The sequence below is a fragment of the Marmota flaviventris genome, chromosome 1 (assembly GCF_047511675.1).
Source record: "Marmota flaviventris isolate mMarFla1 chromosome 1, mMarFla1.hap1, whole genome shotgun sequence".
Lineage (NCBI taxonomy): Eukaryota > Metazoa > Chordata > Mammalia > Rodentia > Sciuridae > Marmota > Marmota flaviventris.
The window spans coordinates 216,091,747-216,115,276 of record NC_092498.1 but is presented as its reverse complement, the minus strand read 5'-3'; the positions used below and the strand labels follow the sequence as shown (position 1 = coordinate 216,115,276).

Here is a 23,530-nt window from a genome sequence, read left to right as displayed (position 1 = left end):
CGGACAAACACAAGGCAGTTTCCCACCATGGAGTACTACTCAGCCATGAAAAGGGCATTCTGACACACCACCACATGAGTGCACCGTGAGCACGCTGTGCCCATGAAATACACTAGATGCATGAGGTCAGGTCCTGCAGCTCCCTCCCAGGAGCTCCCTAGAGTCATCAGATCCACACAGGCTGAAGGCAGAGGGGCAGGAGCCAGGCCAAGAGGGGCTGGGGCATTAGCATTCAATCGGGACAGTCATCTTGGGAAGCTAAATCCTGCAGATGGACAGTGGGGACAGGTGAATGGCCAGGTGCTGCTGGACACTGCATTGGGCGAGATGGTGAACTTCATGTCATGCATATTTTACTACCAAAAAACCAACCAAAAAATAAAAGGCTGCAGCCGAGTGCTACAGAGATGGGGCGGCAGTCCAGCCGCAGGGCTTAGGTGACCATCTCTACAGGCAGCCAAGGGGGCTCAGGTGACCGCCGCAACCTGAAAAGCCAGGTGCAAGACGAGGCTGCTGAGGCGGGGAACCAGCTAGGAGACACCCGGACTTCTGCTATCAACTCCCTAGTACAGAGCGGCAGGCAGTTCCTGAACCACCCACACCACCTGTGAGCTTGTAGAAATGCAGATTTCCAGATCTGAATCCAGACCCAAGGAACCAGGTTTGGAGCCCAGCAACTTTTGTTTTTGGAGGTGGGGAGAAGTATCACAGGTTGAACCCAGGGTCACTCAACTGCCAAGCCACATCCCCAGCCCTTTTTTGTATTTTACTTAGAGACAGGGTCTTGCCGAGTGGCTTAGCACCTTGCTGTTTGCTGAGGTTGGCTTTGAACTCACGATCCTCCTGCCTCAGCCTCCCCAGCCGCTGGGATTACAGGGTGTGCCACGGCGCCCCACCCAGCAGTTACTGTAACCAGCCCTCCAGGTGATCCTGCTGCACTCTCAGGGGCGGGGTCCCCTGGTGAGCAGTCCCTGGGGTAGGGAGGTTATCATCCCTATGGCAAGTTTGAAGGTAGTTCCACCTGGTCAAGTTCAAAAACGTCTGGCTGTTGGGACTAAAATGAAGAAAACCAAGTCCTGCCTGACTGAAGGACACACCTAGGACTAGACCATGAGCTACGCACGCAGACGTTGTGTAATGTATGACTGATACAGTTCAGAGTCGTTACACAACTACCTGGTTACTGCGTATGTTCACAGGGCTATTTATAAACTTGCATAATCCTCACCTGTGTGAAAACCATCTTTGTAAGTACGCAAGCTTGCAAGGAGAACACGGAACCTGTGGCCAGGTCTAAAGAACAGCCCCCCACCTGTCTTCTCACTCCACACCTGGGGCCAAGAAGGAGGCCAGGCGCCAGGATCCCGTACCCAGCCAGCCAGGTGTCTGTCGTAGCAACCAGAGTGGCTGCACCTGCCCCACCCACGGACAAAGCCCCCAGTGCTGGAAAAACAAGCCCAGCCCTCCATATCAAAAGATTAAGTAGTTTTTAAAAACTGCTCGGAACATCGGAGCCCAAGAGACTAAACTACAGGTGATTCCACTCTGAGTATTTTGACTAACACGGACACAGAAATAAATCCACGGAGGAACGTCTTCAATTCCACCTCAAGATGCCCGAGCCCGGGACATTTCAAAGCAGCACCTAAATTTGGAGAAATCAGCACTAGACTAAGAATGTTTATCCTCCTCCCACCCACCCCCAATTCATCTAGATCTCAGGGTCCAGCAGGTCCTCCATCCCCAGTGAGCAGTACTTTAAGTTCCTGTCTGCATCACGCGTGCTAATGTCTCCCAGGACTGGTCCCCATCTCCGAAGTCTCCCTGTTTTACAAACTTCCAAACGCCCGGGCGGTCTCTCCTTCCACCACGACCTACGCCAACCACGAGACTCCTCCTCCCTCAGAGCTGAGCTTCTTTGCCCCTGACCTACCCACATTCTCCAGCTTTTTCCACAGCTGACAGTAGCTCTGCCCCCCCCTTCTCTGTCCCACCTCCCCTCCTCAGCTCTCCGCCTTCCATGCCCGACCACCCAACCCTGCACCAGGAAGGGCTCTCTGGGGCTCCATGGAGTCCTAATGAAGTTCCAAGGACTCTACTCAGGACCCACTCGCCCTGTGTGGCTTCCTCATTGCTCTGGCCTCAGGCAAGAAGACCCTCCTCGCGCCTCTCCCCTATCTTTTGTGATAGAACCCTCAGGTCAACCACTGGCTTTCTTGGGTATCAAAACCTCAGAAAGCCAGCGCTCAGGAAGAACAGCCATCTCCCAGGTGCCGGGAACGGCAGACAGAAACAGACGCCAGGCAAGGGCCAGGTTTTAGCCAGCTTTTTCACTGCTGGGACTTAAGGGCCCAACCAGAACAACTGTAAAGGAGGAAAGGTTTACGTAGGGGCTCACGGTCGCAGAGGTCTTAGTCCATAGAAGGCCGGCTCCACTCAAGGGGAGGCAGGACACCATGGCGGAAGAGTGTAGGGGAGGGAAGCGGCCCACAGGGTGATCAAGAAGCAGAGAACCGAGTCTCCACTCCCCAGATACAAATATAGACCCCAAAGCCACGTCCCCAGTGAAGGGCTCCTGCAGCCACTCCCACCTGCCTCCAGTCACCACTGGTTAAACCCACCAGGGATCAATTCACTGATCAGGTGAAGCTAAAACCCCATCGTTTCTCCTGCAAACCCCTCGCACTGTCTCCCTCGTGAGCTTTTGGGGGGACACACCCAGGCCATAACAGGCCAGGGGGTAGATCTCTGTCACAAGCACCATCGAGACCCCGGCTCATTTTGGGGGAGAATGGACGCCCCCCACTGAATCACACATGAGAACAGATCCCAAATTTAAGGATGGAAGTTTTTGTTTTTCATGATAATAATTGAAATTAAAATAGAAAATTGAGGCGGGGGGGGGGGAATTTGTCTTATGGATAAAGAGAGGCTTTTAAGCATGCATTATGGGAGGGACGTGAGAACAACCACCTTGGAGCACCCCAGAGCTCTGGGCGAGAAGGTTGGAAATTGGCCCAGGAGAAGCACCTTCTCTAGGAAAGCAAGACAGACGGAGCTCTCAGAAGCCACTGAGCTGCTAAAAGATAGGAGGATGGAAAGAGAAATCCAAAGGCTGCCTGACCTGCTTCACAAGGCACGACCCGTGGCAATCACAGAGGGGCGCACTCCTGGGCCCCTCCCCAGGGGAGCGTGGAGGACTGTCCCCGCGGTACTGGGGGCCCGCTAGGGGGTGCCCCCGGGTACGGCCCACCTGGAGAGCCTCTGCTCCGGGAATGCCACTTCTGGAAAACAGACTTTAAGAAGTAAACCCTAGAAAAAGTTCCAGTCTGGGATGTGTCCACTTCCCCCACGAGAGCTGGAAATGCGCCAAGTGTCCAGTATCAGAGGACAAGGAAATGACCACACAGGAGATCCCCCGACTACCCACAGGGAGCAACACCCCACACACTGCATCAGGAGTCACGGAGACAGAAGATGGGCATTTTGCTCTTTGCACTTTTTTTTCCCCCCGAAATATCTATCATGAGCCCTTTGAATTCTATAATCCAATAAGATATGAGTGCTTTTTATAAACCAAATCCACATTCTTCCACTCCTACCCTTTTCTTTCAACACAAGGAACACGGGAACATTCAGGGTCCAACACAGCGGGTGGCAAAGGATGGCCACTGGCAAAATCTGGCCCACTACTTGTTTATGTAAATAAAGTTTTATTGAAACACGGCTGCGCCCATATGCTTGGCCCACCAGTGGCTGCCTGCCTGCTTTACCGACAGAGTCCAGCCTGGCAGCCCCTTCCATCCAAGGTTTCACTTCCCACGGTTCCAGTTGCCCACAGTCAACTGGGGTCTGAAAATATTAAATGGAAAATTCCAGAAATAAAGAAATCATGGGTTTTAAACTGCGCACCATTCTGAGTAGCATGAGGAAACGAATCTCAAGCATCCTGCTCTGTTCTGCCCATGATGAGAATCAACCCTTTGCCCAGTGTGTCCAAGCTGCAGAGACCACCCATCTGAGAGTCACCCACTGCCAGACCACCTGTCGACATCCCGTGGTGCTTCTGTTCGGGTGACCCTAATTAATTATTTACCTAATTAAGGCCCCAAAGTGCTAGGGAATTGATGGGGGCCATCTTATTGCAGTGTATCCTTCTAAGGGTTCTGTTTTGTGAGTAGGTATCGTTGGGACTCTGACTGCTCGTATTTTATAACTAAACCTTATCGTAGGAATCTCAGTGGAGGAAGAAGCGAAGTGACTACAGGTTGGGTGCCATCTGCTGCCTCGGGCGTCCACCAGGGGTCTGGCATCGGGTCCCCTGGGGATTAGCGGGGACAGCTGACCGTGTGACCTGCAGAGTCTGGAGTGTTTGTCACCTGAGACTTCACAGAAACAGCATGCCAGCCCCGCCAGTGAGTGCCACGGGTGCTGTCCCCAGGCTCTGCCCTTGGGCGGGCTGGAGAAGGCCCTGCCCGGTACCCCTGGCGGTGCCCCCGACATACCTTTCTGGCAATGGCTGTGCGTCCAGCAACGCTCGACAAACTGCCCGTTGATGACGGTGGCGGGGCAGTTGGTCTTGCCCTTGGCGGTGCCCGGGCAGATGTCTCCGCACTCCTCGTTGTCGTCTTTGTTGAGCACGATGTAGTTGTCCTCCACGGAGTCCAGGATCCGGGACCAGTCGATGGTGGCCAGGTAGCAGAGCTCGTTGTTCTTCTCGATGCGCACGGAGCCCCGGGTGATGTTCATGAGGCTGTAGAGCCCCAGCTCCTTCAGGTGGACCATCTCAAAGATGACCAGCGCGTAGTTGAAGAAGAGGCGGGAGCCGCGGATGACCGTGAGGTTGGGGAACAGGTCCTTGAGGCTCTCCAGCCCGTAGACGCGGAAGAGCAGCAGGTAGTCGGTGATGATGATGAGCTTGGGGAAGCTGAGGTCCCGGAAGTCCTCGGGCCTGGTTTTGAACATCAGCAGGATCTGCAGGTGTCCCTCGATGACCGAGCAGTTCTCCAGTTCATGCAGCCTGGTGAGGTTGTTCCGGATGTCCATGCCGGGACACACTGGAAGGAAACACAGCGAGACGGTGAGAGACGCACCCGACAGGCACTGGGTCCTCAGATATGCCCAGCGGTGACAGTCATCGGCCCTCCATGCTCCTGTTTCCCAGGGTGGGGAGAACTCGCCGGATCACCTGGTGATGGCACTTTCAGTGCTTTGAGGAAACCCACGCTGTTTCCCACAGTGACTCTACCAGTTTACATTCCCGAGGACAGCTTGGGAGTTCCCCTTTCTTCATGTCCTTACCAGCATTTGCTCCCTCTTGTCATTTTGATGACAGCCACCCACGTCCGTCAACAGGTGAACGGGTAAAAGAGATGGGGTGTACACACATAATGGAATACTATTTACACACATAATGGAATACTATTCGGCCACAAAAAAAGGCTGAATTCCTATCATTTGTGACAACATGATGCACCTGGAGGACACTGTGTTAACGGAAACAAGCCAGGCACAGAAAGACCGTTACCATAAAACCTCACTGACGTGTAGGGGCTAAAAAAATCGTTCTCATAGAAGCAGAGACCAGAACAGTGGTTGCCAGAGGCTGGGGAGGGGGAGCAGCGGGGAGGTAGGGAGAGGCTGGTCAATGGACACAGAGTTGGGAGAAAGGAGTCCTGGTGGCCAGTGGCACGGCAGGGCAGCGTCCAGCGCGAGCAGTAACGGACTGTGTTCCAGAACAGCAGGAGGTCGCAGAAATGAGAACTGTAGGGAGCGACAGAAATGCTGGCGACCTGTGGGATCACTGCATCTAGTGGGTGCATCGAATCACCCCACCGTCCCCAGGAACACACGCAGCTACTCTGTGACCACGGAAATAATTTGTTAAAAAAAAAAAAATACATTTAAAGGTGAAGAATTGAAAAGCGCCAGCCTCACGGGCACCTGACTTGGGTCCCGCGCTCCAAACTCCGCCTCGACCCTGGACGAGAGGCTCCGCTGACCAGTGCCCAGGCCGGAGCCGCTGCCTTCAAAAGGCAGAGAAGCAGCGCCCCGGCTGCCCTGCCAGGAGCCCCACCCCGTGGCCTGGCCACAGTGAAGACAACGGGCCTACAGGACTGCACCCGGGCAGGTGCCGGAGGGTGGGGCGGCCGGCAGGTGCATCAGGAAGTGGCCTGCGGGACAAGGTGCCCACCTGGAATGGGCGGGGAGGCGGCGTGGGTGTTTTGTCAGGTTTCCCACTGCCCAGCTGACTCTGCCTCCCGGCAGCCTCCTGGCCAGCAGTCAAGACCTGATCACCTTTCACCTGGGTGTGGCCGTCCTCCCCAGGGAACCCGATCTCACTGCGCGGCACCCTGCGAGCTCACTCTGTTTCGACGACGTCAAGAGTCAGTCAAATGCCCCTCCCCCAGGCGGGCTTCCCTGATTTCCTTTCCTCTGAATGCCTACTTGGGTCTCTCCCTTCTCCTGTGTCCCTTCCTTGTAAGTTGGCATCTGTCACACACAAGCACGACACACCCAGGGCACGACACACCCCGGGCACGCTCACAACACGGCCCCCACGCCTGGGCCGCACGGCTCGGCTCTTGCTTTACTCCAAGACGCTGAGCCAAACGGACTGTTCCAAAGAAAAGTGGCAAATCCTCTTACAAATCCACCCTGAGAACAGCCCACCACAGAAGGCAAGTTCAAAAGGCACTGCAAAAGCCAACAAGGGGGAAAAAGAAAGCCGGGTTCTTGGACCGCGCTCCGGGGGAGACAGACCAGGCGCAAATAAGGGGAAACCCACCCTCAGGCACTGGGCCCTCGGGGAGAAAGCCACGGCACCCAGTGACTGGGACTCCCTGCTCCGGCTCTGAACCCAGCAGGTCGCGGAGGCCAGGCTGGGAGGCCACCTCGAGGACACCAGGGGCCAGTGCCAGCCCCACCGGGCCATGCCCCCCAGGTAGGCCTGAGGCTCCCGGCCACAGTCACATCAACAGCGTCACAGACAGAGACACTGACAGGCACCGAGCCCAAGGAGCCCCATCCCCACCCTGCCCAAGCTCCAAGCTGCAAAGCCAAGGACACGCAGCCCAGCAGAGACAGGCAGAATGGCCAGATTCAGCAATTCAACCTGAATTTCGCGTAAGACGTGGATTTTTAGGATAAGTATGTCCCAGGCGATGTTTGGGATATACACGACCCTCCTAAATCACCGTTGTTCATTTGACGTTCACCTGTAACTGGGTGTCCCGTGTTCTCTCTGACGCCCCAGTCCACACCTCTGAACCTGAATGTCACACTCTCTATTCCACGTATTGGGGATGCAAAGAGCATCTGTCCCCACCTGTTCAGGAAGACCCCAAGTCACCCCCGAATGCACATTCAAAAATTAACTGGCCACAAGGCTTCAGGACTATGGAAAGCAGCCAGGTGAGCCGCCACCTTGTCACCAGGAGGGAGACCACGGGAAAGACAGGCGATGCCCAGGGCTGGGCGGACGCAGGGAAGTTGAACCCCACATGACGAGTGGGGGTGGCGGACGGTGCAGCGGCTTTGGGGGACGGGATGGCCGCTCCCAGAACGTGAAACGGACCGGGGACAGAAGGTCAGGTCAGCGGTTTCAGCCCTAGGGACAGAAACACGCGTCCACACACGAACTCACAGGCAAAGTCCCTCGGGGATAAGCGAATCAACAGATGTGGTCTGTCCACACAGGAAGGCCACTCGGCCAGAAAAAGGAATGACGTCTGGCACATGTCACCACAGGCAACCTCGAAACACGCCAAGAACCAGACACGGAAGGACACAAGGGTCCGATTCCGCCTGTGCGGAGTGGCCAGAGCAGGACCCACCGAGGCCACGCAGGCAGGGCTGTGGGCTGTGGGGAATCCGAGCTGGAGGGTGCGGGGTGCTCTGGGGGACCGCCGAGGGGAGGTCTGGGGGACCACTGAGGGCACCCTGGACACCACAGATGGCTTTCCCCGGGGGGCTGAGGGGTGAGTTCTAGGCTGACATTGTCATCAACATGGACTGAGTGGCTGGCACTGCAGAGGACAGTAAAGAATTGCTGCACTTTTTTAACCTTCCCTGAATCTAGCCCTTAGCTCATTAGAGCCTTCTGCGCCCTGATTAGCAAAGACAGGAGAGCCATTGACTGTTGGGAAAGAAAAATCCCAGAGGAGGCCAGACGCAAGTGGAGGGGTCTCTGCCGCCTCCTCGTGCCTCTGGGCGGGAACCAAACCCTGCCCCTAGTTCTGAAGGGGAGCACGGGACTGGGGCCTCCCTGTGTGTGGGTCCAGAGCAGGAGGCAGGAGGCCCCAGGTGGCAGTTAACATGATCGTGACGTTGGGGACCTGGGCCCAGCTCTGAGGCACGGGTTCTCACACTGAAGCCCCAGAGGAGGCGCCCGCTCCACGCAGGAGCGTGAGGCCAGCCGAGTGACGCGGGCAGCTTAGGCGGCAAGCCCCTTTCCAAATCCCGTCGGCAAAAGCAGCAGCTGTGCCCAAAACCGCTGTGCTAGTTTCACCAGCTCCGTTCCTTCTAGAACATGCCCCAGGAAGAAGCCGGTGAATGTGGCAGAAATGGGGGAACCCACGCAGTCGTTCTCATGCCATGAAAACCTGGAGAAAATCTGTGGGAGGGAATCGTCCTCGTCCCTTCCTTCACAGTCAACGTCCCTGAGCACTCGGACCACTCCAGACGTTGCTGAGCCCAGAAGTACGGTCACCCCTCTGTGTTCATGAGGATGTGGTCCCAGGACTCCCCGGGGACACCAAGATCCACGGACGCTCGAGGACCTTATGTGATGAGCTCAAGACCCACGTACATCCTCCTGTGGACTTTAAACCGCCTCTGAATGACCTAATACCCAAGAGAACACAAATGTCCTATAAAAGGTCGTCACGCTGTGTTGTTGAAGAAACCGTGACAAGGATGAAAGTTCACCTAGTTTCCGTAAAGACGCGTTTTGCGTTTTTTTTGTTTTTCTAATATTTCCAGTCCGTGGCTGGCTGAATCCGCGGACGTGGAACCCGAGGCTACAGTTGCAGGATACAGGGCCCAGGCAGTCCCTAAGGGTAACGCCCGGCAATTACTAAGTGACCACCCAAATCCACCTAAAATGGAACCAAGCCAGAGATAGCACTGTAGTCCAGCCACTGGGGAGGCTGGGGCAGGAGGATGGCTTGAGCCCAGGAGTTAAGGACCAGCCTGCACGACCCAGCGAGACCCCATCTCTTAAATACACACACAACCAAGAAGGAAACCATCAGGGGGCAGCTTCAGGGGCCAGAGGAGAATGAAGCAAGCCCCAGACTCAGCCTGAGACAATCCAGACAGGCTTCCTGGAGGTGGAGCACAACAGGAGCGCACAGTCCAACAGGAATCACCCACTGGTGGGGCTGGGGCCCAGTGGTAAGGTGCTCGCCTGGCAAGAGCGAGGCCCTGGGTTCGATCGTCAGCACCACATAAAAATAGATAAATAAAATAAAGGCATTATGTCTACCTACAACTTAAAAAAAATATATTTTTTTAGAAAAAGAATCATTCATACCTGCCTATTTCATCTTACAGTCAAGGACAATGATAAGCTATAGGTTTTCCACGTGGATGGCCAGGGAGGTGCAAACCACATATGAATTCTCTTTATGAAGTCAGAGCTTGGGTTGGGGATGTAGCTCAGTAGTAAAGCCCTTGGCCAGCATTGGGGGAGGCCCTGGATTCAACCCCCGGCACCACGAAAAGAATAAAAAAGAAAAGAAAAACATATACAAGAAGAAATGGTGTGGCTTCCGTTTGACCTAATTTATCCGAACACGTAATCAACACTAAACCGAGATCACTGAGCTCGGCCGCGGGACGGTTCCACTCGGGGCCTTGGAGACGCAGCGTGTTTCACCTCGCAGGCTCCGTCTGTTGGAATAGTTCACAGAGGGCATCACCGAAGACGTAGGTTTTTGTGAAATTGTAGATTCATACACCCAAGTCCTTCCAAGCCCCCTCAGGAGTTTTCTAGTTAAAATCAATTACTGATTTTTTTTTTTTACATTTACATGAATTAAAGTTACTTAAAAGTTGAAGCTGACATTTAAATTCATTAAAACTACAACTTCGGTCTCACCGACCGCCCACAGCTCCAGGGCTCAGGAGCTGAGTGGCCGCCACATTGCACAGATCCACCAAAGCAGAATGTCCTAGTGGACGGTGTGGACAGGGCTGCTCCTGAGTTTCCAGGAACCTGAGAATTTTCCAGGAGAAAAGGCTGCATGAGAGCCGCCCGGGAAGGTGCCTCGTCTTCCCGGATTTCTCTCTCCACCATGAAAGCAGCTAAGGGGACGTGCTGGTGGGGGGACAGGGGAGGACGTGTCCATGCTAACCGAGAGCCTTAACGCCTCTGCTGCCCGCCATGAATTTCCTGGCTCCTTGGTCGCAGCATTCTTCACGTGCTCCCTGGTGACCGGTTCTGGGGCCACACGTTCCTTTCTGAATTCTTTCCAGTCTTAAAACGGCTTCCTCCTAAATCCAGGGGGGTCCTGCCCCAACAAGTCTTGGGCTCAGGGGCCGGGTCACCAGCCACACCAGTCCCAGGGGACCCTGGAAACCCTACAGATGCAGCTTCTTGCCCCACCCCGGCCTCCTGCCAGCTGCGTGAGGCTGAGCTATGCCCTCTACCTCTCTGTGTGCCTCGGTTTCCTTGTCGGTAAGCAGCAGCCATACATGACAAAACCCTCGCAGGGTGGACGAGAACTGGGACCTGGCCGCGTGTTCTCCAGCCTGAACAGTGCAGCCAATTCCCAGTGTCTTCAGAATCCTGATCCCAGACACACGGGAGTCAGAGACCCTTAAGATTTTCTACGCGCTCTTAAAATCGGCTTCTGCAAAGGAGAGGTGTCGAGCTGAAGAGGCAGCCACCTCCAGAAACCAGATTCTGATGCAGGCCCTGCAGCCGGCCAGAGAGCCCCGTGGAAACCATTTCCGTATTCATTCAACAAACACTGGCTAGACATCCCAGCGTGCTGGGCATCACACTGGACACAGGGGGGCCTGGAAGGAAATACGGCTGCAGCTAAACAGGAGTGGAGGGGAGAGGAGCCCAGGAAACTGTGATGCGCTGCCGTCAGAGTTAAACCCCGTTAAACCCAGAGTTAGCACCACCGTGAACTGCGCAGACTCGACGCCCGAGAGCCCTGTGAGATTCAGACTTGCCATTTGGCAGCTGTGTGACGTTGGGTGAGTGATCTAACCTTTCTGGGCATCACCTTTCCTGGAACTGGCAAGTGGGACAGCAGGTGCAGAGGAGATGAGAGGGAAGACAGCTACGTAAATATCATGGTAAATGTCACAGGGAAGCCCGCCGTGGGCCCTCAGAGACCTAGGCACCTGAGTGGGGCTGGAAGGGAGAGGGGAGGCCATGGGACCGGTGGCAGGAACTTTATAAATGCAGATTCTTCTGGACCCCTCGGGTGGGTTCCGAGGAGCAATCTGAATAGTTCGACCCAGCATTGACCTTAACACCAAAACCCAGAAGCAATGTAGCTGTCCATCACCAGGGGCTTGTCAGTTCAACTGAGGTCCATCCATCTAATGCAGTGGTTCTCAAACAGGGGCCCCTGGGCCAGCAGCATCACCCGGGAGCCATTAGAAATGCCAGTGCTCCTGTCCTCTCCTCCCCCACCCTGACCTCATGGACTGGAAACTCTGGAAGAGGGGCCCAGGAATCTGCAGGTGATCTCGACACATGTTTAGGTCTCGGCTGCAATGATATAATGCAGGGCTTGACCAACTTCTCCTAAGAGGAGTCAGAGAATGTTTCCACTTTTATGGGTGACAGATACGATCTCAGTCACAGCTACCGAATTCTCCCTTTATAGCCACCACGAACAAGATATAAACAAATGACCAAGGCTGTGCTCCAATAAAACTGTATTTAGAGGCATTACAGGCTGGGGTGCAGCTGGTGGCAGAACACTTGCCGAGCATGGGTGAGACTCTGGGTTCAACTCCCAGCACCCTCCAAGGAGGGAGAGGGATTGCAATTCAAATTACATATTTCTCATGGGTTATGAAGTAGAAATTTGAGTCTTTGCTCGACCATTTAAAAATGGTTTTGAACAGGCTCGGGCCCACGGGCCACAGGCATGATGGGCTGCCCTAGGAAGAGACCAGGAGCCCGGCTCAGGGTTGATGCCTGTCATCCCAGCTACTTGGGAGGCTGAGGCAGGAGGATGGCAAGTTCAAGGCCAGCCTCAGCAACTTAGTGAGGCCTTGCCTCAAAAGAAAAACTAAAAAAATAAATTTTAAAACTGAAACCAGGAAGCTGAGCCATGGTGGATATGGAAAGATTCCAGGATGTGTCATTAAGAGCAAAGCACAGCAGGTGACAGGTTGGGTGACACGGTATCACTTCCGTGAAAAGGCAAAGAAATGTACTGGCTTGTACACAAACACTGCTCTCTAGACAAGTACCCACGGACGCACACATCAAAAAAAAGAATATATATATATATATATATATATATGACTCTGGTTATCTCCAGGGACAGGAACAGAAGAGGAGCCAGGTCCGAGGAGGGAGGAAGACTGGTAGCCCAGTGGCCTTCTAGCTGTGCAGTTTAGTCCCGGGGCTGTCCCGGGTGGCTGAGGGCAGAAAGTGAGCTGGAGCATGGCTGCGGGCACGTGCGGAGGGCACCCGAGGCCCTGGGTTCCTCCCCAGCACCTTGGAAAAGCCACAACGCCTTCTCCATGGAGGTGGGGGGGGCGTGGACTGGGGCTGGCGGTGGGCGGGGCCTGATGTGGGCGGGGCCTGATGTGGGCGGGGCCTGATGTGGGCGGGGCCTGAGGTGGGAGGGGCCTGAGGTGGGAGGGGCCTGAGGTGGGAGGGGCTGGAGGACCTTCTGGCCCAGCGCAGGGAGGTGAGGATGCTGGTGAGACTAGCAGCCCTACAGGAACTTGGGCAGAGAGACTTCAGAAGAAACCAACACTGCGGACACCTTGTCCTGGGATTTCCAGCCTCCAGAACTGTGAGAAGATAAAGTGCTATTCTTGAAGCCACCCAGTCTGGGGCACTTTGTGATGAGAACTTAAGCTCAAATCCCAGCTCTGCCTCACCTTTGCTGTGTGACCCTAAGCAAAATAGGTCCATCTCTGAGCCTCCATTCTTTCCTCTTCTAGAAAGTCTGGATGACTCGTGAGCCCAAATGAAAGGATGATATATGAACAGGGGGGACGGTCCCTCTGCCGACCTCCTTGGGGGACAGGCAGGGGGTACCTGGGAAGAGAGGAGAGCAGGATGCGAACAACGGGCAATCAGAAGACAGAAAAAGGAAACAGTCACTCTGTGACCTACAGGTGAAAGAGGGCTGCGGTGGACCTTCAGCAGCCACATCCTCTTTCTGGAACCTTCTCACAGCAGCCTCACACTCAGAGGATGTACCAAGGGGAACCTTCCAACAAACCAAGCACCGGCAAGGAGGAAGCCGCAGTGGTGGGAGGCGTGGAAGAGGAAAGAAGCCCGGGGCCCAAGGCCAACGGCATTCCCAGAATTCCCTCTCCCTGGGGGATGGCAGACAATGTCAGAAGGAAGGAGAGGAGACCCACAAAGTCCATGGATCCAGGCTCTACCAGGAAAGACGGGCCCTAAAAGGCAAATTCCACCATGTAACACCAGGAAGCCATATCCAGAAGACAGAGAGGCACACGCCTGTGGTCCCAGTGGCTCAGAGGCCAAGGCAGGAGGACTGTGCGTTTGAGGCCAGCCTCAGCAACTTGGTGAGGCCCTAATCAACTTAGGGAAATCCTACTTCACAGTAAAACATAAAAAGGGCTGGGGATGTGGCTCAGTGGTTAAGCGCCCCTGGGTTCAATCTGCAATACCAAAAAAGAAGTCAGGGCAGCCATAGTGGGACAGATGGGCTCCCCTGGAAACTGCGGGGCATGCACGGAGGGGCAGTCAATACCCTGAAGGACAGAGGTGTGCAACGCAAGGGACTCAGCTGGGAGGAACGGAAGGATCAGAGTAGGAAAGGAGATGCCCCTTAGGCACAGGGTGGTGACCATGCATCCAGGGAAACACAGAGGTCCAGGAAGTGAGGCCAGTCCAGAGAGGCCCTGCAGAGGTCCAAGACCAAAAGACCCTGGTAACCGACGGCACTGACACAATGCCATCGAGTGAACGTAAAGAAACACTTGGGAACATCCCTCTGCTGGTCTTGCGGAAGGATACCATGGGTACGAGCTTGGGGACAGGGTGACACCAGAAGTCACAGAAAAGCAATCAGAGCAGTGGCTTCTCCACTCCCGTGTCCCTTCCCATTGGACCATGACCTCGGCATGCTCTTGACCAACCCAGCAGCATTTGGAAAGCACCCGTTTTCCACTTTTCCACAAAAGACAGAAAAGAGGACGAGTCAGTACTGCCCTGCGCCAGGAGCTGCCCTGGACACCTGAGGACACTCCGTCAGCTTAAGGAATTAAAGGGAAAAGCCGGCTTTGAAATTAAAAGTTACAAGTTCAACTGGAACTCCAACTGGAACTTGAGGCCAGTCTGCACTTGACCTCTCGGAAGAGCTCATCTTGAAGTCCCAAAAGCCATGTTGGCACTCCCTGGCGCCAGAGTTGGACTTTATTTCTTGATATTTTAGGGTGCTGGAGATGGAACCCAGGGCCTCACCCACGCTGGGCAAGTGCTCTGACCCCTGAGGGACACCCAAGTAGCTGGGGAGACAGCTGCACCACCGCACCTGGCAGAGTTGGACCTCCTCAAGAAAACACAGGCTGGGGATTCTGTGCCATGGTGTGAACTCTCTGAAAGGTGAGCAAGGACCTGCCCACCCACGGAAACACCGCAAAAAGGGCATGTGAGTTCCAGAGGATTCTAAATGGGAAACCACAAGCTCAAGTGCACAAATTTTAAACCGCGTATGCAAAAACCACCTATGGCTGAGTCTCCTTGTTGGCGGTGGTTCTGTTCTATGCGCACCCCGGGTGGACTGGCGCGCCCCGGGACACTGGATTGGTGAGTACTGAGCCATTTTCCCAGGAAAAATACAAGGTATGATTTCCTCCAAGCTGCCGGCAAGGCTTTCATCAACAGATCACTGCGTAACCTTGCTTTGTGGGTTTTTTCTGTTGAAAGACACTTTATTTCACATATATTGTTTCAAGAACATGGAGCTCACAGCCAGCAGAACTATGGGCTAGCTCTTGTGCCTGAATGAAACGTCTTTTTTTTTTTTTTTTTTAGGTACCAGGGACTGAACCCAGGGGCGCTTAACCACTGAGCCACATCCCTAACCCTTTTTAAATTTTATTTTGAGACAGGGTCTTACTAAGTTGCTTAGGGCTTGGCTAAGTTGCTGAGGGTGGCTTTGAACTTGTGGTCCTCCTGCCTCAGCCTCCTGAGTGCTGAGATTACAGGCGTGTGCCATCACGCCCGACTTGAGGTCCGCCGCCTCAGGGACAGACTTCGGCACTTCAGCACACTGTGGTTGAGGGTCATTTTAAACACCAGATCATCAACAACAACAACAACACACATACAAAATGCCAAACCCGAGGCTCCAAAAAGAACAGCTGTTCAGTCCTCCACAGGAGGCTGGTAGAGACCCACAGCACGAGGGTCGAAGGAAGGCAGGAGAGGATCACCCCGTTTGTCCTCGGCTTCAAGACTCAAAATTCTTAAATGACCGCAAATGTGTCACGGGCATTGACTTGAGGGTTACAAATAAGGTTTAGCAAGCAGACAACCTAACAGAGCCTGGGAGTACAGGGTCAAAATTTTATTTTTAAGTATCTATTCATTCAAATGTAAGACTTTTTTTTTGTTTTAAGTCTAGAACAAATTATAGGATGGAGATCAGATGGGTGGTTGCAGGGGCTGGGTGGGTGGGGTCATGATAAAGGGTGGCATCAGGACACCTGAGAAGCAGAGAGGCTACTCTGCATCTGAATTATAGGAGTGGCCACACACCTTCATAAATGTATAAAGGTATACACCAAAGTCAGTTTACTGTATGATAATTTTAAAATAAATATTTTCAAAGGTTAAAAGGATACACACTAATCCCATTTACCTGACAGGTCAGGAATGGGATGCTTTGGAGGACCAAGAGTTGAAGGGGGGCCTTAGTTTGACTCCCTATATGTCACTTGTGTGTGAGTGTGAGTGTGTGTGTGTGTGCGTGTGAGTGTGTGCAAGTTAAATTCACACACCTCTAGACATATAGGGAGATATGCACTTCTAGTCGTTATCTGAGTTTAATAAAACATAATAGGATCCAATTGCAAGACCTAAACCACCCCACTTCTGGATGTGTACTTCATAGAAATTAACACAGGGGTCCTGAGAAAAAAATCTCACAGCACACCCCACTTCCCTCCAGGTCCTACAGGTAAGGCCAATGGCACAGATCCCCACTCCATGCCAACGTGGCTGTTGAAATCCATAAATCCCAGATGCACACACTGCTATGGATTGAGGCGGGGGGTCCCAACCCTGGAACCCATTTACTCAGCCCGGCAGATAACATGCACTTCTCTGACCTGGCTTACACGGTAAAAGAAACAGGTCACATTCCTGGGTACTTCGTTTCAGCTGATGGTTTGGGTGGTACCAGGGACCACACTAGCTACTAATCAACTGTCCAGATCAACTCCCAAGAAGTGCAGCTCAGGGCAGAGCCCGTGCCTGGCACACGGGAAGCCCTGGGTTCCATCCTCAGCACTGCAAAAATAAACTCATGATTTTTTAAAGCATTTTAAGAAGTTCAGTCCACATGAAGGCTCCTTCAGGGAAGAGCCTATGTGTGAATTTGTTGTTGGAACGATTTAGCTCTGCCATTAGGGTACACAAGAGGCCCTAGATGGGAAATAAACAAGCGTGGCCCTGTGCCAATAAAACTGTGTGCAAAGACGGGGGTAGGAGTCCTGTTCTAGAAGAAGGAACCGACTAGATGTGAATGACATTTACAGCAGGCTGAGGAAGGGGAAGAGAGGCCGCCCTCTAGGAAGAGAGGTGGACTACGTCCCCAGGCAGGAGAGAGCCCAGGAGACCAGGGAAAGCCAGGCCCTGGGGGGAGGCGTGGGGAGGTTCTGCCTCCAGGAGGAGGGGCCGAGCAGTGTCACCCCGGGGGTGAGCTGAGGTCAAGATAGAGGAGGGGGACTGGGAGGTGAGAGATTACCTCTGAGAGCCACGGGGAGGTGGCGGAGACCATGCCAGGCAGCTGTAAGGTGAGACAGCAGAGCATCAGGGCCGGCTAGGGCAGGGAGGAGGGGAAGCCAGGGGGCAGGGGTGGGCAACAGGACCCAGGGGGTGCTGAGAGCCGGTAGGCCAAAAAGACAGGGGCTGTGGGCGAATGGAGATTACTGGACAAAGAGGGAGAGAGCCAGGGGCTGTGGGTGCCTCTGCAGACAGCTGGCCCTTCCAGGAGACACCTGGCCCTGCCAGGAGACACCGTCCCTCGCCATGAGTGGGGAAAGGGGGCGCCATCCACATGGGGTGGGTGGAAACAGGGATGCCACTCCACACCCTATAGTGCCTGGGACAGACCCCCAACCAAGGATCACCAACCCCCCATGCCAAGGAGAGAAGACCTGCTTCAACCAAATAGGAATGGAGTAGGGGAGGGTGGGTACCCCAGGGGCTCACCCCAGTGAGCTCCATGAATGTCAGGGGAAGGGACAGGTCCCCAGGAAAGAAGCAGGCGTCAGGAATAACTGCCAGGAGGGGACCCTCCTAGGGAGGTGGCCTAAGAGCAGCTGGGAAGCAGGGGTGGCACACCTCACCAGCTCACTGGACCCCCCCCCCAACGCCCGGCGGGTTCCTATCCTAATTGATCCCACATTGCCTTCGATTTCAGACTCTTCGGTGCTCACGAGCAACCTCAGGCCGGAGCTAGCGATCCAGAGGGAAATGGAGAAGGAGATGGCGCTTGGTTCAGAGGCCCACGAAGACTCCAGGGCAGAAGGAACCCCAGCTGCCCAGGATGCCTCCGGAAAAGCCTTCCTCTCTTCAAAGTCACCTGGTTTCCCTCCACACTCCACCCTATTGGTTAGCAGTGCCGATTAATGATCTGGAAAGTTCCTCGCCCCTCCCCACGCCTCTGAGAGGCATCACATCTCATTTATTTGATAGGATTTTGTTAACCATTAAACCTCAAAGCAGAGGTGGGGAGGCTCAGATCCAAAAGAACAACTGTTTGCTAAGAAACCAGTGCTCGGGAGCCAGCTTAGGGGGGCTCTAGCCCAGCTCAGCAGCCTGCTGGCTGAGGCCTGTGAAGAGGCGAGACCTACCCCACCTCCAGGGGTCTCGGTGAAGCGCGTACATATTCCACAGAAGAAGGTGCTTCTAAAATGATCAATTTGCCACACACGCCCAGATGGCCCCGCCACCGGTGCCCCCACTCACAAGTATTTGCTGCACACCTACTATGCCCCAAGCACTGCTCTAGCTAGAAATGCAATGCCAATCAAATCAACCCAGGGCCTTGTCCTTGTGGAAATGGTAAATATACAAAGAAGTGGTAAATCCACTTATGATTCCTGAAAGCCCAGGCACAGATCCACAATTACCAAAGCTACAAGGAACAGAAGAGCAGGGAACCACACCTACCTCGGCAAGGGCGCACAGGCACACACACGGAGACTGGCCTACTTCTAACAAGTCAGCTTGCACTTTCTTAACAAGAACCCAAACCGACTGCCACCCTTCATTGAGCACCTACTGCATACCAGACCCTTGGGGCTTATAGACATTGTGCAATCAGCAGATCCGCTCAGTCACCAGGGTTGGTCAACTCTGTGGCCACTGCTGCCTCATTGAACTTATTTTCCATCAGGAATTTTAGGAGCCTCAGTTCCCCCACCCCCACCCCTTCCTCTCCATAATTAAATACCTCATATGGGGAAATCTGAAGCAGTAACTCAGCAGATATTTTTAAAGAGGACTTCAGACCCCGAGGGGGGAAACCCTAGCTATATTCTCTTACGTGATTCTTCAATTTTTGTCCCCAAATCAGAAAAGCACCTGCTACCAAGCCCCAAGAGGACATCGGGATTGGGGTTTGCCTCTATCACCACAGTGGGACATCTAGGAGAGACACCAGGAATGCCATAGTATGAGACTCACTCAAGGTCAAGGACCCCTTCAACAAGAATAGAACTGAGGGGTGGGAGTGGGTCTGGGAGTCAAAAGACAAGGGAGAGAGTAGTCCACAGCCTGGTGGGACAGATCCAGAGATTTAAATCCTCCCTCTACAGCAAAGGAATTATGTACACAGACTGGGCGCGGATTTACTGCTCCCTGAAATGGGTGCACAATAGTATCAGCCTCCAGGGGCACAGCCAGCGTCCAGAGAGATAAAATTGAGCAGCCCAGTGGCATATGGTGATACTAATTATAATAATCTTGATGAAAAACGGCCACTACTGCTACTATAACTGCTGCTGCCAAAGGTTTAGAGTCGCCTCTGAACATCTGGAAGCAGAAGTGTAAACACGGACGGCCCTGGGTCTACAGCCAAGGAACCAGGACGGTGGGTTTCTAAAATTCCCCTCCCAGAGAAGCCAGAAGCGTCACCCCCGACGGGGGCCCCCTGCGCTTTGGCTCCAAACCATATGGGCTTGCTTGGGCTCTTGGCTGGCTGTCCCAAGCTATCCCGACCCAGTGACCCCACTTTCCGGAGAGGACCCATAGAGGACGCGTGTCGCCTCTCCCGAGCTGGCTGGGCTCACAGGGGGCCAGACACAGTTCAGAAGCGCGCTCCAGAGAGGCGCGGGCTGCAGGGCGGGCACTGGGGCAAGGTTCCTCAGGCCCGGTTCGGGCACACGGGGCACGGAGCCGCGAGCCCAGCGGGCAAAAGCCAAGGTCAGCAGCCTCCCGCCCCCCTGCGGGGCCCGAGCGGCGGCCCCGGCCACCCCACCGACGCCCCCTCTCGTGGGAGGGTTCTCAGTCCCAAGCGGAGGCTCTATTTGAGTCGGGGTACCCCTCCCCACCGCGGTGCTCCCAGCCCACTCCCGCGCCCCCAGACTCACCCTCTCCAGGGAACAGGTGGCCCGCGGCGCCCACCAGCAGCGCGGCCACGGCCATCAGCAGCGGCGCGGCCGCCGCCCCCCGCCGGCCCCCAGCGCCCATGGCTGCGGGAGCGCGGGGTCCCCGCGGATCAGAGCGCGCGGAGCCGGCCCGCGGGGGTCATGCTCCGAGGCGGCCGCTGGAGAAGCGCGGGGTGCTACGAGTCCTTCTCTTCCACGTCGGTGGCCTGTCTGCCGCAGCCCCCACTCGAGAGGCCCCTGAGACAGCGCCGGGGAGTGCGCGCGGCTTGGGCCGCTACAGAAAGGGTGGCGCGGCGGGGAGGAGGCGGCCCCGACCCCCTAGCCACTGCGGCTCGGGCCCGGTCCCTCGATCTCAGGCCCAGAAGCTCCGAGTTGCGCCCCGGCCTCTTGGATTTCGGCCCCGTGCGCTCTGGACCGCGATCGGCGGGCTCCGGGGCCGAGGGACGTGCGGACAGAGGGGCGCGCAGACAGGCGGGCGGGCACCTGGGCTGGCGGCGGCGGGCGGGCGGCGGGAGCGAGGGCTGCTGGAGCCCGTAAACAACGCGGCCCGTCAGCTGGGCCCCGTCCGGACCGCGGGAAAAGGCGGCGCGGAATTTGCCTGGGAAGGGACTGGGCGCCCGGGAGAGGCCCCGGGGAGGGGCAGGGAGGATCGGCGGAGGGAGGCGAGGCCTGGTTCCGCCCCGCCCCGTCTGCCCTCCTCCGGGTGCGGGGCCCGGCGCCCAGCCCAGGGGGCGCCCCAAACAGCCTCGATTCTTCACTCTCAGACCCTGCGGTCTCCCCAGATGCCCGACGCAACCAAACGGATCCCTTCTTTACCGTATTGCTATTTTGTTCATCGTGGCCTTTGGGGAATTCATTTTAATTGTTTGAAATGTTGCATTAAAATATCCTTTATCTTGGATATTGTAAAATTACATTTTGCGGCCCGGGCGAGCAGGATTTCATTCGCCTAGTCTTGGCCCATCAGCGACGGCCGCTGTCCTAGAGCTACTTGGCGCCCCAGAAGTCCTCCCCGCGGGCGTCCCCGCCCAGCAGCGTGACCCACGCCAGGCTCCTGGGGACAGCCACGTGTCCACAGCCCTGCGTGCTCCTTGTATGCGGTGGCCTGGGTCCCTCGTCGCAACCTAAAGTTTAAATTGAAGAACTAACGGCGGGTGGGGCAGGGGGACATGCCAAAATCCACCCAAAACAAATGAAGCTTTGGAAAGCGGGCGGGTGGCCACACTCTTCAACACGCACAGCGGTCCCTGTGTCTGAATGTCTAGGAACAACTGGCAGGACAATGGTCAACTCATCTTGCGGCAGGGGAAAGGGCAGGCAGCCCCTCTACCCCTCACTTCCTGGGCAGTCTTGATTTTGCCACCTCGGTTCTGCTCATCCATCAGGCTGGGTTGGATACGCCCGCATGCCAGATTTGGTAAGGTGCACAGGAAATACTTGGGAAACTTGGGAAAGCGCCTGACACCACTCTAGACCCAAGGCATCCAGTCTTCTCTTTATTAAACAAATAGTTTGCCAGAAGCTGTTCTTCCCACAAGCCAAACCTATTCCTGCATCAAGGCTTTGACCTTGCCCTTTAACACTTCAACCCAGCTTCACCTTCTCTCCAGTGAGCCCTCCTGACCACGGCTTGCAAATCACCTGCATTTCAGTTCTTCTTTTCCCTTCCCTGGTCCTCTTCATCCTGCTTAACCTATCTCTGTCTGGAATTATGATTTGTCATCCTGTGGATCATCTCCCCTTCCCTGCAAGTGTAGAAATCTTGTCAGTCACGTTCACTACTTTACCACCAACACCTGACCTATCCGTTGGTTAATAAATATTTGTTGAGTGGAAGAATCAATAAGCAGTAAGTAATAAGGGATTTACAGTAAGCAAAATAAACATGATCCATTTCCTTGTAGAGCAAACAATAGGGGGGATGGCATCAAATAATCCTGTGTGTGATGAGCTGAAGGGGGGCAGGGGAGGACCTGCAAAGGAAGCAAGTCTGAGTTGAAATCTGAAGATGAAGAGGAACCAGCCTGGCGAAGCCTCAGGAAAGAGTTCCAGGTACCAGGAATAGCATTTGCAAAGGCTCAGAGGCATCCTTGCTACTGAACCAGGCACCGTAGCTGTACAAAGGGAAAAGGAGAAACTCAAGCCATGGGCAGAACTAAAAGATGCAGATCCAGGAATCGACCATATTAACATCTGCTTTCAGTTTCCTTCCCTCCTCCTCCCTTACTCTTCTTCCTCCCCCATGTCTCTCCTCCTCCTCCTCCAATTTTCTTTTAACTTCAGCGAAGAATAACAGGATCATTACATAGGCCCTAAGATTCTCTCTGCAAGACATAAACATCAACTAACAACAGAGGTATGTTCTGAGAAGCTAGTCACCAAGCAATTTTGTCCTTGAGCCAACAACAGGGAGTGTAATTGCCAAACTTAGATGGGTCATATACCACACACCTAGACTATCTGGTGGGGCCCGTGGTTCCTGGGCTACGGACCTGTGCAGAATGCTACTGTACTGAATGCTGCAGGCGATGGTGCCGCAACCACAAGCTGTGTATCTTAGCATATCTAAGCATTGAACAGGTTCAGTCAAAATACTAGGCACTAGGAATTTTTCAGCCCTGTTATAAACTTCTGGGTCGACTGATGTATATTGGGTCTGTGGTGGAGCCGAGCGTGTTATGGGGCACTGTATGACTGTGCGACTGTACTTGTCAACAACAGAGACCAGGAAACCAGCTCACAGAAGGGGGCAGGTTGGCAGACACCACCTGCATAAGTGACCAAAGTTGATCCCGGATTTTCTTTGGTACTGAAAGACATTACTGAGACCATTAAGATGACCCCAAAACGTCTGTCATTTAGATAACAGCGCGTAGCAGTATTAATTTGGATCATTGGATTAGGATATGTAAGAGAATATCCTTGGTTTTAATAAATAAATACCGTGTTGGGATAAAGAGGTGTAATGATTCAGGGAAAAACTGAGAGGGTGAACAGAGAGAACACAGAGCAGAATGAAAAAATGTGATAAAACCTGGTGGATCTGGTGAAGCGTGTACAAATAAAAACCCATACAACTTTTCTGAACGTCTGATATCATGCTAAAATTAAAAGTTTAAAAAAATGGTCTGACAAAATATTAGTTTGGGGGCTTTTCGTTTGTTTTTTTGTTTTGTTTTTGACAGATTGGATTCTTTCTGACATTAAAGTGCTGTGTCCTCTGAATGTGTGTCTAAAGGGAGAGACTTTCATAGCCTGTGGATACAGGCAGCCAATTCTTTGCTTCTGTGGTGCTTTGGGAGGGGGACTTGGGCAACAGGGTCCCCACACTCTGGGTATCTTTCTATGGCAAGCCCCTGTGTTCCTATCTCCCTGGATGGAGCCGCTTTCCATTTCCTGCAGCAGGAGACCAGGCGTGTATCTCCTGATCCCAGTGTTGTTATGGAAACCTGATTTTAAGATGATACATTTGGGAGAGAGGAGGGGGAAATCTGCATGTTGA

General features: G+C 54.3%; 1 protein-coding gene across 2 annotated transcripts in view; it reads right to left on the bottom strand.

Moving 5' to 3' along the window:
* The window catches only part of Insr (insulin receptor), a 125,006-nt gene extending 104,399 nt beyond the window's left edge, over positions 1-20,607 (bottom strand). For both annotated transcript variants that reach the window (XM_027954915.3, XM_071603379.1), the window contains exons 1-2: positions 20,011-20,607; positions 4,506-5,057 (exon numbers count right to left, since the gene is read on the bottom strand). In XM_027954915.3, the coding sequence (XP_027810716.1) occupies positions 4,506-5,057; positions 20,011-20,110 (652 nt within the window). In that variant the 5' untranslated portion in view covers positions 20,111-20,607. The remainder of the gene's footprint in view (positions 1-4,505; positions 5,058-20,010) is intronic.
* Between the last annotated feature and the right edge of the window lie 2,923 nt (positions 20,608-23,530).